The sequence below is a fragment of the Pyxicephalus adspersus genome, chromosome 6, assembly GCF_032062135.1.
Source record: "Pyxicephalus adspersus chromosome 6, UCB_Pads_2.0, whole genome shotgun sequence".
NCBI classification, from domain to species: Eukaryota; Metazoa; Chordata; class Amphibia; order Anura; family Pyxicephalidae; genus Pyxicephalus; species Pyxicephalus adspersus.
Window position 1 is genome coordinate 30,278,454 of NC_092863.1, and position 15,637 is coordinate 30,294,090.

The 15,637-nt window shown below is 36.2% G+C and overlaps 1 protein-coding gene across 1 annotated transcript in view; it reads right to left on the reverse strand.

The window, feature by feature from the left end:
• Positions 1 to 15,637, reverse strand: part of ROR2 (receptor tyrosine kinase like orphan receptor 2) — a 79,201-nt gene that overhangs the window by 15,416 nt on the left and 48,148 nt on the right. Inside the window, exons 2-4 of the mRNA XM_072415051.1 lie at positions 10,473 to 10,550; positions 976 to 1,263; positions 310 to 340 (exon numbers count right to left, since the gene is read on the reverse strand). Of these exons, the coding sequence (XP_072271152.1) occupies positions 310 to 340; positions 976 to 1,263; positions 10,473 to 10,550 (397 nt within the window). The remainder of the gene's footprint in view (positions 1 to 309; positions 341 to 975; positions 1,264 to 10,472; positions 10,551 to 15,637) is intronic.

The window sequence follows — 15,637 nt, forward strand, 5'->3', positions numbered from 1 at the left end:
CTTATAACTGCATACAGGCTACTAGATTACTTCCCTATAGCAAAACTTCTACTTCTCTGGTTGCAGCTATCAGCATTTAACAGCAACTCCAGGTAAAATTACATTTACCATACATTATTAGCTTTTCATGTAAACTGAACGAGCCAAGGACATAAACACTAAGGGTTTTTTTGTTTTTTTTTGCAGTTTGCTATGCCCCTGGCAGGGCCTTACTGTGCAGTTTTCCAAGGCATAAAGTGCCAATGTCTAAAAGGGGGCTAAGTATTTATCTTTTGAAGAAAAAAAAAGTTTAAAATAAGTAATACTTACTGAATGTTAGGATTTGGACTGTGTGTCGGTCCTGGTGAAAACAAAAATTGAGAATAAATATTTTAAGCAGTATGCTTTATAAAGTAAAATTGTATTATTAATGATAAATATCACAACAATATGTTTAAATGTTATCACCTGTACAAATCTATCCTCAGATATGGGATTAAAGTGTATGGGGTAATAATGTGTTTTTAAAGAGGATCCATCGGCCCAGATACACTTATATTATCAGCAATCCCAGTCTGTTCCTACCTCTGCTGGTGTCGGATAGAAAACCCGCTATATCAGGGTATAAGGGGCATGTTACCCATATGGTTAGGCAGCTAGTTGCTAAGCTATAATATACCAAATTGCCCCTACATACAGTACTTCTTTTCCACCATTAGATCTCCAAAGAATGAGTCTGAATGTCAGCCTCATACAACCCAGCCACCTAAACTGAGCCTTGGCTGTTATGAACTGACCCCTGTGTGGCAGCAGTGTCACACAGTCTGAATTCTGTTTAATAAAGCACAGAATGCATGTCATTTAATGAGTAAAGTACAGTATAGAAGTAAAGAATGGCCCCTCGCTGCCGCTGCAGGAGAGGGGAAGTATATTTGAAGTTATTGGACCCCCCAAAAACTTAGGTGTACCTCACATAATACGTGGACACTTACTTACCAAGTCTTACGAAAAGAACCCCAGTAGCACTGATGGTCTTTATTCCATTGGTGGCAACACATTGATAGTATCCAGTGTCTGTAGTGTCCAGGTCTTGTATCCTCAGCCGTGAACCATATTCAGTTTTCCTTATAGTTATTCTCTTTGGCTCCTGTACCACCGGAGCATCATTCTTTAGCCACCTAACATTTGGGAGCGGATTTCCAGCCACCTTGCAATGAAGGGTGGCTGCTTGACCCTGGACGATTGTGATGTTATTCACAGGTTCCAGAAAGATTAGAAAATGTCCTAGAGGAGACAAGAGATCACAAAATATCAAACTGCAATTCAGACAAAAAAAAACTTAAGGCATATTTCTTAAAATGACTAATTCGCAATACTTTGGAGGGCTTTTTTTCTATCAACATGTAGGCCTACACGTAGCATAGCGGACTGTCATCTCGTAGCTATGAGGTGATTATAAAAACATGTGCACAGAAATTTGTAACATAGTCTAGTTTATAATCTGAAGTGCCTCAAGAGTCCCAAAAGCGGAGACATTTACCATGCAAAAGGAAGATTTAGCCATAGATCACAATGCAATTATCCATGCCTCTCTGCCAAGCAGAGAGCCGTGTGGGACAAGTGGGGGACTGCACTGTAAAGTTAATATTTGATTTTTCCTTGTATTACGTTTGAGCACTCAGAGAAACAGAAAGAGAAGTGCAGGTTGTTTTCAACTTCGTATTTGTTAAGAGATTCTAGATTAAACATCCTTTTTTGAAATCATCGTTTTTCTAACATTTTAAATAGCTCCATACATCAAGTCCCAGTAATGAGAGGTTATGGAAAATCTGAGTAATGCAAAATAAATGCTGAAAACATCTTTAGTGAAGTAAGTGCCAGGATACTTAAAGTCTCAAGAGATTGTGAACTATTCGACACATCAATCACAATCACATTTCCTTCTTCAACAGACCTAAGGGGGAAATGCCTTTTACAATATACTTGTGTGTGTGAATAAGTATACATACACACTCATACAAGCACAAAGTATGTCTGGCATAGACCTTTACTAGCAGAGAAGCAGAAGCTGCAGAAAGTAATTATTCGCTTGTTACAGATTTGGCAACAGAACAGAAACACAGTGCCATTGCACACATACTCCAGAAACATCAAAGTCTAGAGAATTGTACAGTGTGGATTTTGCCACTTACCTCTCCCTTTAATCCTATATTACCATCTGTATAAATAGGGCTGGGAGAGAATGCTTATGTAACTGACACTACATGTGTTTTCATAATAGCCTGCTTTAATTTCATGTAAACCAACAGTAGCTTCAAATATTTACCTTATAAAACTCATTACATTCTTTTAATTAAGACATATAATATCCTGAAACTTAAAACAATATACAATCCTATATAAATACTATACCTGGTGGGAGATGTTAAATGCTTTATTTAATGTGGAATGCTATTTGGATGGTAGACATTTGCTAAATTGTTTAAACCAATCTCCCAGAATATTGTCCAATAAGTACCAAGAAGGATCATTAGAAACCAATGTAACTTTTTTTAATTAAAGTTTAGCTTTAAATACTAACTGTATATATATAACATGAATGTCCAGCTAAAACAAGGCAGCACATATACAGTATGCCTGAATTTTTTTATAATTTTTGTTAGATTTCCCTAAATTTTAGATAAACATTTTTATTTGATATAAGGTAAGCACTTAAACAGCAGTTATACCACACAAAATCAGGGGAAAAAAGAAGTTGCAGTAATCGCACATAGTGGTACAGAGGAATATCCTTAAAACTGAGGCAATAAAACAGCAGCTCAGACAAGTAACAAAACAAGTATTATTCTAGCTTCAAACTGTGCCCTTTGTATGTCTGTCCTAGGCAGCCTGAGCCAACCACAGCCGTTTCTTTACACTGGAGATTTATTGGTCTGCAACAGGAATTGCAATAGTACAGTTAAGAAAAAACTATGCATGGCAAAGTTTGTCGACAGAGAGAACTCTGCAAAAAAAACTGTATTCCTTTATCTGGTCCATTACTCTGCATTGGATAGAGCCATGTAAACTGGTGCTTGTGAAGACACAACTCATTTAAATGGACATGAGAGGCATCTAATAACCCTAGATCTATTAGGAACACAAAGTAGGTCAGAGTCAGGCCATACTCAGCACATATTAAAAGATGAACCATTGTTTATACTGCCAGGAGACTGAAAGCTTTTAGGTTGCTCATAAAATCAACTACCCTCATCCAGTAATGAAAGGAGTTGCCTTACAAGGAAATGGGTAGAAGAAATGCTCAGATGGTAAGCATTTAACAGTGTGTCCTTCTAAGAACCATTTGCTGAAGGAAAAAGAGTGTGTGCGTGTGTGTAATGTATACTGCACATATAAGTGCTAAGTCTGCCGCATCACATCTTTTTTCTGTACAGGGAGGGGTGAGTATATAGCTGGAAATATCTGTAATACCAAAAAAGACATAAACGTTATCTGTAAAATGCTAGTATTATACAGGAAACACTACAACTGTGCTAAAGACAGAAATGTAAGAACATTTAATTTTATTCCGAGTTTCATACAACTCCACACTTTTGGAAGATTTTTCACTGTGTATCTTGGTAGAACTGCAGGTTTGTTCAAGATTCTATTTTATAAAAAAAATTACAAACTAGTCAAATAAGTCTCTCTGTGAGTTCTATTTATAAAAAAAAAAGGAATCAGATTTCGCCTCAAACATTTCCTGGTGGGAATCTTCCAGGTCTATGTTTTTCATCGGTAATAACTGATTACCACCAGGGAATGTTTGACGGAATGTCAGGTTCTCTGTTTTATAAATAGAGCCTTATATGTTCAATCAGCGTTATTATATTTAACAGAAGTCTTTGAAACATATATTGCATTGTTAAATTGTCTAAGTTTTGAGATCTTATTTAGGGTCAGGATAAAAATCTTGCATATTATTGTACTCAAAGGTAAACTTGTATTAACCTGCCAGAGAAAAGATTATCTTCCCCTTGACCTTGCATGAGTCAAGGCCAGACATCTGCAATGCTGATGTTCTCCACTGACCTGTCACAGGAGGTAAGCTATTTGTTCAATGGTAATGCCTTGATTTGTAGCTCAGCTAAGAAGCACGTTGAATGGATCTTTTAAATTCCTCAGCAAAGAAACTAGAAAAAGAGCGGATAATATCCAGGAAAGCCAGATAATGAATCTCAGAGAGGTCAATGAGCACTGTGTGCAATCTGTGCATACTAAATAAACCATGTTGTTCAGTTGCAGTTACCCCAGTTGGTGCTAATGTCTTGTTTCACTTTTCTATCAACCTTTCCTGACAGAGTATATTGTCAAAACATGGTTTCAATTTTTTTTTTTAACCATATAAAAATTTCTTACCCCGATCAGTAAAAAAGAAGGCATTGGAAGAATAGGTAAAACTGAAAAAATACCACTGAAAGCCTTAAGATTTGAGCATTCCACTAAGCAACAATCCTAATTAACATCTCTTCATTGGGAGGTACAAATACAGCAATGAGGGCTAGGGCATAGAGGAGGAAAGATTCCTTTCCACGGCTAAAGTATACATACTCTACAGGTTGTTAAAGTAAACAGCCAGAAGAGCTTGCATTGGTCACCGTTGGTCACACTCCTACAACTACAGGACAGTAGAAGCCCACCCTGCTGTTTACTATACCAAACTAAGACAGCCATGGTATACAATAGAAAACTGTGGTTCTTGCTGTGTACTAATGTAAAACAAATGTCAGATTACAAAACTGATACAAATGCAAAAAGCAAGACTAATTTTGAAGGAAATTTAATAGAATTTCTGCTGATATCGAATTAATACTAAGTGGCAGGAATATTGGTAACTAATTTTTATCAGGTAGATATTGAATACTTACTCTGTCATGCATCTATCTATTAGTGTATGGCAAGCTTAAGAACTGGTAGCTATCTGTATAGCATTTTAGGGGTCCCTGGGTACTTTACAAAAAATAAACTGTGCATGCTGGGCCCCACAATACAACATAAGTGGCATTTATTATATTTATCTGTTGTTGTGGGATTCTTTTAAATTATAAAACATAATCATACATACATCATTCTGTATACTAATAAAAATATCATGCAATGAAAGAGCAAAGCTTGATGACCAGGCTTTCATGATCACAAGAAGATGATGACCTTGTCAGAGGATGTTATACTGTTACTAAGCTGATAGAACAGATATACTGTACCATGGGTCGATAAAAACACAAAAAAAGAAGATTTAAAAAAGTAATATTCTGATACAATAACTGACAATAAATCATTTTACACTGTGTTTAATGGTCCATAAGATAAATCTATGGAGTTCAGTGAAGGAAACCTAAAGGTTGGTGAATCCCATGATTTTCTGCAAATCAGATTTTTATTATTCATACATGTATTATGCACATATCAGAAAAACCTAAATGTACAGAATTCAGTGACTTGGTTTCTAATTTGCAAAAAAAAAATGTTTACTCACCTAAACTGTCAGATTCATGGATTCAATCTGTTCTTTGGCTGAATTATATCTTAGGCTATATTTTAATATGAACTGTTGACTTATAACTTGGTGAAATCCAGAGCATACTGTGTCATATACTCCCTATGGAACACAACTCAGCTTTTAGTCTGCAAAATGTCCCAGTAAAATGTGTCAGGTTGCTAAAACCTGAACGCATGCCAAATTTTAGGGGTGAGATAAGTCCAAGCAGGCTGTCTCCTGTGTGATTATTTCTGAATCTCCTAATTAAACATAAAAGTACATCTTAGGCCTAGTACACAAAAGCTGATTCTCACTTCCAACTACTACCTGCCCTAATCCACCCCACCATAATCAGGGAGGGTAGAATACTGTATTCAGTTCTGGGTAACAAGGTCCTGGGTAAAATGTATGCTCATTAGAACACTGCCTAATATTACTTGACTTAAAATTGCAGACCTAGCCATAGGCAGATCCTAGATCTTTCAATGCATCCAATAAAAGACCAATCTGCCCCTCTGGTTGTCCTTGAGCTGCCTGAAATTCACAAAGCATGCAACCAATTGTAGACATTCAAGCAATTAAGATAACAACCAAACACTTTTTTGCTTTGGAAAACTTCTGTTACCAATCAGTTACTGTTCCATTTTCTAAATAGAAAAAGGTTTCTTTGGAACTACAGGTACAGCTGGTATGTGAATGAAAATGTTCATTATATTATTATAGCTAAAACAGATATAAGTAATCTGCAGAAAGAATATTTCTTCAGGATGTGTTTTGTACAAATGCTGATGACATTTTTGCAGACACTGTGAACCTTTACTAGCTATGGGGGTGTCTATAGCAGCTGGAAGAGGTATGTGTAAAGTTACTAGAATAAACAAAGTTTTCACACAGATAGGGTTCACAGTGCACAGTGTACACTCAGAGGGGTGCTTTCATAAAGGGAGCTTTGAAAGTTAATTCCATAGCTAAGTAGATAAGCAGAATGTGAAGTGTCACAATGACATCTTTTCACCAGAGTTTGATTACTAACAGTGAGTTAGGCTTAGATGAATACTGGAGTCTAATTTAAACATCCCTTTCTTAAGTTATAGGTTATTTGGAAAAAAAAATGGAACAAAAAAGAAACGATAAATAAACTAAATAAATATCCGTAACAGTTAGCTTTGCCCTTTCACATAATACACATATTGCTCACATGAAATCATTCTTAGCAAGGATCAATGAAGGACTGCATACGTGACACAGTAGAAAAGTTCTTGGTGCAGATATTTTTGGGATATTTACTAGAAACAATTCTTCTTTGTTATACTCTGCCTAAATGCTACACATATGTTTCCATAAATAGACAACATAATCCTAAAAGTTACAAGTATTAGCATTCGGACTTGCACATATGTATATTTCTTTTGCTGTCTTGGGAACCATTTATGCCCGGTTAGATTCTGCAGGGAAAGTCACAGGCATCAATTGCAGTCATCATGAAATTCTGTATTTCAGAAACATCTGGACTTATTTTTGTACTTTTCAAGATTTAGGTCCTGTTTAGATGTGTGCTGGAAGCAAGAATACAAAATGTAACTTCTTTTGCATTGCTGGTTGACAATGGTGTGCACTTATATCTTATACTGCAATTGGTGGTTCTCCCCTTAAGTACAATGAAATGTGTTTTTAAACAGGACATCATTTCCTAGACCACAAATTGATCCCTATGTATGTTAAATTTTTCATAAAGCATTACTGCACACATTTCTTTTCAATGCACTTTCTATGTCACATTCACTGTTTAAAATGGCATCAGTGTCACCACAGACAGACTTGCAGTTGACCATACTTTGTGGTATAACATGCGGCAACTGCATACCCCTAGTGTGAACAAGTCCTAACAGTTCTGAAGCTCCTTTTTATAGGTAAACATAATATAAAAGCTGTATGATGCGTCTTTGCAACTGCTCTGAACTGAACTGGAACATATCTTCGAAATCTGTTACTAATTTAGCTTGAATAGTAAATAATTTTATATGGGGAAACGCGTCAGAAATAAAGGACTTAAATGACACCACACTTAAGGGTACACCAAATGGAACCAGGGGATCCTTCCACCCGGATCTTCATTTCTTGTGATTGCATACAATAAGAAATTTATTGTCCAGCAATCAGAAAAAAACCCTAAAGTCCTGCATGCCATCAATGCAGGAGGGGTTAACCTATTCCTCATCTTTGTTGGGAACTATGTTATTACTTTGTATCACTTATACTTTCTGTTCATGAATCAATTTGAATACAAATCAGCAAAAAAACCTTTCCTTCTATTTCGTTTGTATAATCTACTGTTGAATACAGGGGGTTGGCTGTACGTTTCTTATAAGAGCTAAACCATACACCATACCTTTTTTGAATTATTCTTGTATCATTCTAGTATTATCACAGTAACAGTAACAATAACACAGTTGGCAAAAGATAGAACTCGGCATACTGTTTATTTTATCTCTAATGCAGCCCGGGTAGGGAGCTTGGATCACAACATCCTTTGGCAGGTAAATAATACCCTGTAAACGTTTTAGATGTGTATTAGGCTTTTGCCCTGGGTTTCAGCTATAAACAAAGAATGGCTGCAAGAAACTACAAACAAATACAATATCCACATTACAGCTCTTTGTAACATTTGTTTGTTTGGTCTCCTTTCAAAAAGAAAAAAAAAAGTATTATTCGCCATTAGGGTAAAAAATGCCAGTTGAAGGAGCGAGACATGTCTGTCCAGCACATAAACAAAACACTCCTGGAAAACAGTCCTAATTACTTCCTTACCCAGCCATGTACAGATCCAGACCACGGCACAGGCCCTGGTCTGTAGTTTGCACATTAGACAGGTCTTTTAAAGGGGATATCCCAGGAATACAACAAATATGTTAGTCATCTGCGCCTAAATCATTTGAAGTAAGGAATTTTCTGCCACTACTTACCTGTAAAGAATAAATTACATTTTATCAGCATATATGAACAAATAAATGAACACAAACAGTTAAAAGGGGGGGGGGGGACATGCTTTTCCACAATTTGATTATGAACATTATAATGTTTTTGGAGCAACAGAATATTATTGGAAACTTAACTTCCCATTGCTATTGCAAAGGTAAAGGATAGGAATCTTGTACTGATAACAATTATCACATATGGAACTACTGCTATCTTTTTTTGAGGCATTTTATAAAGAAAGACTTGTTCCAAATTATTTGTAAAGAAGAGAAATGATCCTTTGCCATTTACAATATAATTCACATTTTACTACTTTTTTTTTTCTCTGCTCATGCTTATAATAAATGTAAAAGGAAACGCTTTGAATCTTGGAACTGTGTTATTGGGTTTTCATGGAATCCCTGGATGATATGTTGTGTTGTTTGTAGGGTTATGTATTTAGAGATTGGTGGTTCAGTCCGAGCTGACAGGTGTGTTACACAAGGCTTTTTGTACCCTACTCTTCCCTCCTCCTACCTCCCCATCATTGCACTACCCTCCCTACCCCCAAATATTTTTCTTTTCAAAAATCTATTTATTGTTAAAAAAAAACACAAAATGGTGCTGGAAGGAAGGCAAGGCTGTATCTAAACATACATTGAGAGCACTGGCTGTGGTCCAAGTAGGAATTTGGTATTTGGCATTATAGTCCTATCAGGGAAACTGGGGTACATGTGGTGGAAGGATGGGTAGAAATGGCCCCGTTCCTTCCATTTTTCTTCCCTGCAGCAACAGAATTAGGGGTTTATATGTTATTGTTTGCATTATTTGCATTTTTGTATTATGAGCAGGATCTGAATGACATCTATATATGCTTGGGATCTATCTCCCTTCATTTTCCTCATTAGTTATAAAAATATGTGGCTGGCTCCAGCCAGGTTACTGCATTTTGTGTTGTTGGACCCTTGTTATTGCCACTGGGTTCACTCATGCACACCACACTCTCTATTCAGTCCTATCAGGAGTTCATACTCCAATGGAGCATGGTGAACGTTTCCATTTGTAAAACACCAAAAGTGCGTTTATACTTTAAAAGTCAGTTACAGGTAGTTTAGTAGGCACTTACTATTTGAAAATTTCCCTAAAAACAATTCTTGATGTTACTTTTCTGTTTGCTACATTTAAAGTAAATGAATGTTATTTACTTTTTTCTCTTACAGTCTGGTATTGTAACTTCATTTTAACTTCTGTTAATAACTTGAACATGACACTTATGGTCTCCATTTACTAGATCCTCACTTTCATATTTGTGTGTTTACATTTTACAATCTGCATTTACACTGCACATGTAGGAAAAGCATTCCAGGGTAAGTAGTGCGTGTAGAAACATATTTGGGGTTAGATGTTTGGTTTCAAAACTTTGTGGTTATGGGTGTTAAAAAGTTGGCCTGCATTCATCTGTATCCAAGTTAATGAAGCGGAGGTCTCACAGCTCTCAGTGTGGTTGGAATCCAATTGTTTTGGAAGCTTGGTTGCTTTTTGATATACCAGTAAGTGTAAAGTGTTCACAGACTGACTTTCACTGCTACAGCTCTGAACATTTTTCTTTTGATGGCAAAGCAGGGAACACTACATAGATGTCACTGAACAGTGCTAGTAAAAGAGAAATGCACATGGGCAGCCATGGCCATTCACGTATAACATTATTTCTACCTTTTATGAGGGGTTTATCAGAGGAGTATGACACTTTAATTTTACTTGATGCTAGTAAGAGCTGAACAAAGCAGAGAATTCTGGTTGTAAAGTTTCACAACTGAACACTCTAAGTGGCAAAAGGTGGACTTGCCAACAAATTGCAAAAAATGGATATAAAAGTCTTGGACGGATTTAGCCTTTAATAATGAATTAGATAATAGTCCTCATCAAGGATATAAGTGAACAGTCACAACTGAAAATATACAAAGACATGAGGCTGCTTTACAAGCAACTCGAACAGAAAAAAACAACCCGGTTGACCTACCCCGTGGAGTTGGCACAAGTCTGTCATGACCATCCACTTGGCCCAAAGGTTCATTTGAATCTGGCAAATCCATTTCACCTGAAATAAAAAAAAACGTACCAATTATTAAATTGTAGATTTTTTTTTTCCTAGATGTACTAATAGGCATGGGTACAAGGCACAAATCTAATCACATGGCATAAAAACATAACAAGGTTGAGTAAAATTGTGCATAAAGGATGAGTGATGCAGCAGAAAGTTTGCTTGCACTTGCATTGTCTGATAAAAATGAATTTTCTTCATATGAGAGGATTTGATAAAATACAAAAATGGCCTAAAAAGCAAACCTGTTGCAAAACTGAGTAAACAGAAGTAAAAAAGCTTAACTTTCGCATGTGAAGTTGGAGTTGGTTCTGGCCAGCTCAGTAGATTATTTCACAAAGGTCTGGGTGTATTTTTAGTTATTTAAGTGTTGCCTTTAGTGATTAGGAGGGATATTTTTCCCTGCTGGAGCAAACTGTGTCAAACATTATACTTTTTTTTTTTTTGGATTATTGTGGATCAACTGCAGATCAAAGCTGATGGGGGTTGCAGAATTTATATTCATTGTATTCAAGTGAACTCATTGGATGTGTCTTTTATCATTTATATATTAAGTAATAATACATAGCACACATGCTCTTCTGCCCTACCGAAGCACGTTTGAAAAACAATTTACAATGTTGTCACATTGAGTGACCTTTTCAAAACAATCACTGCTGATTGTAAGCTACTGCTCCCCCCACCTATAGGCACAAATGGACTACATAGGGTATACATCCAGACACAATGACATCAAGCAGAGAAGGGGAGTCACACAGAGATGTGACAGAGCTGCTCTAGGTGAATGACCCTGTACGTGTCTTCAATGAAATTGCTGTATTTTAGCCATTTAATCACCGCTGTAACCTAACACCCCACAGACTGAGTACTGTTTTACAAAGCTGACCCTTAACACTGCAGAGGTTACAGTTACAAGAGGCCTTTGACATACCTATTCCTCAGACTTTCCTAGAAATGTCCCAGACTGAATGGAAAGTAACGCATGATAATAGCGAGAGAGTTAATTTACATCTATATAAAAACGCTGCACAGGGATCTGAATAAATGCAGATTTCATGCTGAGGAGTTCTGACCATTATTGAGTTGCTGCACATTATCTGGATTGGAATGCTTGCTCAGCCTCATTAAAACCGATCCGGCCTGTTAACATACGTCTATTCACATTCTAATTTCATTTTGTGCATCCACTAATTTCCGTATTACTATAGAGCCTTCAGGTTGAAGATTTGCTGTTGGCCAGGCCGTGGGGTTCTACTGTTACATAAAAACATTTGTAATCAATTTCAGGATTGCTTTCTTTGGCCAGCTACAAAATGTTTATTTTTACAATGTAATGGCACAGTACTTAGGAAAAATTGACTTGCTGCTGCATAACTACAATGGGCACATTGTGCAGTCAGACGAATACTCATAAGTGCTGGTTTAAATATATATTCTGTGTACCCATGGGTAGACTCTAGGAAAAAAAAATTCTGGCTATAACTTAAAAACAATTGATGCATGCAAGGCAGAATTTAGTGAATGGTGGGGAATTGTGAAGTCATTACAGCATATCTAAAATCCAATGGATGATTAGCAAAAAGAAATAACTTTCTATAAAGAAGTCATAATGTATACTAATGCTCCCATTTAAACAACCTGACACTATGCAGCCCACAGAAAACTATTAGAGCACACTTGTTATTCTCCAAGGATAACTGTAAAAATAACTTTAATATAAAACACACTAATCCTTTCTCTTTAGTATCCCATGCACCCTCTACCTCCAGATTTATATTTACCTCACTCGATTCTTTGCCTCCTGGCACCAAAGCATTTCTTAGCATCAGCCACACTTGAGAATTCACTTTCTATAATCTTCTTTAAACCAGTCAATTTTTACAAGAGATTGGGCTATAGAAGCTAAAGGACAGCAAGGAGTGCAAGGCCAGGAGGTGAGAGAATAAAGATATTGAAGGACATTACAGCAAGTATAGATCCTTTGGACAGGGAGTGTAGGTCAGGTTTTGCCAATTGACCTAGAAAAAGAGATAACTGCTTGATTTTAAAGTACAGCTATCTTTAGGATATCTACAACCCAAACAGAAAGTTCCTTTATTACAGCTCACCAATCCAGAGAAGTGGTGGCTGCATTAGTTTTAATTTGTGAGAGAATGACTTGGTTTAAATCCAAAGATAAAGTGGGGTAAGCATAGCCACAAGTGTGTTATTGGGAGGATGAATGGTTTAGAACACTTCAAAGCTAAACTTCATGAACATATAGAATTGCAGCATGTAATCAAGACAATCATAATAATGATATATTTTACATAGAACTAGTAAAAGTATCTGAATCTGTTTTGCCATATCTACCTGAAGCATTCAGACTGGTACAAAAAAGTACACCATAACAAAATCTCTATAGTTTGATAAAATGCTAGAACACAATCAGCAACCGTTTCTAAATGTGCTTTTAGGAATTAATTTTACCTACTTCCCCATACATACATAAAATCTAAGGTCTGTCTTTTTCATTGTGCTCAAACATGCTTTAATTATGTTATCTCCTCTTCCTTCAAAGTAAAATGATCCCACCAGTCGCTTTACTGCACAAGTCACTTTATCTTTATCTAGTTGACCCTGAAGTGCATTGACAATCCCCTGGCATAAATCTTCACTTAACAGAACACTTGAACAGGGGTCATGTTATTCATTTCATCTCCTTCAAGTGGCAACACATGCAGCTGTCCTGCTGCCACAGTACTAACAGGATGCTTCCACAATGGACAAGCCCAGATAATTGCATCTATGCATGTGATTAAACCCTTTTGGCATTCACAGAAGTGTATTCAGGTCCTATCTATTCACTGCTCTTAATCCTACTTTACATCTTGCAATTCAGTTCCTCTTTAGTGCTTATTAAACTAGCCTTTTAATTTGCTTTTTTTTAAGAGACCACTTGGGAATAGCTTTCAAAATGATTATTATGATTATGAATATTATTTTTATCTCCCATCGTGTTATATTAGCTCATAATGTTCCTGTGCATGATTTCTGAAAGCTACAAATATCACTGTTTAAAGATGAGTGCTACTATTTAGCCTAACAATTGCTCAATTATTTTAATATATTTTGACAAATCGATTACAACAAATCTCTTTCCTTGACTATGAGTTCACAGGTAAGTATGCCCGTTTTTTGTACAAGTGTCTATACAAAAATCTAAAGCATTTACTGGTTATGTTCTCCAGATGTCCCTGAATCAAAATAGTCAAATTTTAACCAAATGAAAAGCCAATCACTACTTAATGCAGTATATGGCTGATTTACTACACCAATCAGGTTGGAAGATTAACCTACTGACCTCACCCCTTATTTCAAATGACTCAGAGTACAATTTGACACAGAAGAACATGAGGTGCTGTTAAGTTACTTTTTGGAGATGTCAGGATGGTAGGTATTGCACCTGATGGTGGAAACTGTTAGTAAAATAATATTTCCATCGCCATCTTTTCTTTATTATTTTACTACTTGGTATTCAGAATACCATTTGGAGTAATCATGCTCATTTCTACCTGAATCAATAAAGAATAAATTCTTAGCGTTTGCAGGCACACCAGATGTTAAATCTTTACACGCTGTATTAGGAGCAGAAATCCACAAAAGAACACATTATTTCTGTAAAACTGTTCTAATATTTTCTTCATAAAATTAACTTTTTTGACCTTCTAAGAAAGTCCAGCCTTTAGTTCACTTTAGACAATAAGCCTAGTGTACACTTTGATTTAGCTGCCAAGTTGATTACTTTGGCTGTGAGAGAAACCGGCTACTTAGCTAGCTGAATTAAGTTCTTTCATTGCAATGTGGCCTTTCTCCCCCCTCCTTCTGTAGCCTCGGTATTCCTGGCAACTGATGGCACAGAGGGTTTGGCAGTTATGTCAAGGTGGTAACTGGCTTACAAAGCTAAAGGCAGATCCGTATGATCATTTAGTCTGTTATGGTTAATTTGATGCCTCTTTGTGTGTGGTTTAATATTAGATTTCAGTCTGGTTATATTGATTTTGAAGCTTAAAGAGCAAAATTTGTTTAAAAAAAATCCCAATTTCAAATTGCATGTATGCTCTTGTTAATTTTTACTTTAGAAAGGCAGGACCCTTTGTGTAATTAGAAACCAAGATGGATGGAAAGAAAAGGCTGGGGGATTTTGGACATTTTTATATAATTGCAACTTAGGAAGTTTCTGTGTTGTTATAAAGGATTTTAGTAAGGCAGCAATAAATATATATTTTTTTCCAAGGAAATTAAACCAGTTTTTATGATTCAGCACAAATCTTTTCATTTTTGGCTAGTGGTAAATGTAAATTGTCAGCCTTAAATTACGCATAACACAAACCAGGACAATTCAAAATAGGCAGACAGGACTTACTCTTGTGGCCTACACACTTGGACGTTACATGGTGCATTGTGGAGCAACTCATTTTTATGGCTCTCAACACACTTATAGTAGTGGGCAATGTACTCACATGTGGAGTGTTGTATTGCTCTATATATATGCTTGTTTTGTATGTTAATGTGAGCTTCCATCCCATTTATGTGAATGGACTGCCTTAACAAACTAAAATGTGTTGCAGTTTTAAGTTAAGTACTGTTAAGAGATAATGCAATGTGGTCAACCTGATCTGATGCTTATTTGAAACATCACTATCTCATTTATTAAAATCCTGCCAACTTTTTCCAGGGGTACAATTGCTGTTTTGTATGCAATTATTTATAAAGCTTTACTTATTCGTTCATTGCACAGTATATATTACATCGCCCAACAATTCACCTCTGTCAGCCTCCTGATCCCTTATGTACACAGTTCACATTGTTTAGTTAATCTGCTAAATGCCTCAAATTCTTACTCCAAAAACAACAGTTCTCCTTCACTCAAACTCTATTTAATCTATGTGGCGAGAACAACTTTTTTTGGTAGATTTGCTTATAAATTTATGGAAGCCATAGGATTGGCAATCAATGCAAAAGTTTATTCAATGAACCCACAGACTGAACTATTTATGAAATATTGATCAAAAGGTTTTTTTTACTCACAGCAGAGTCTTCAC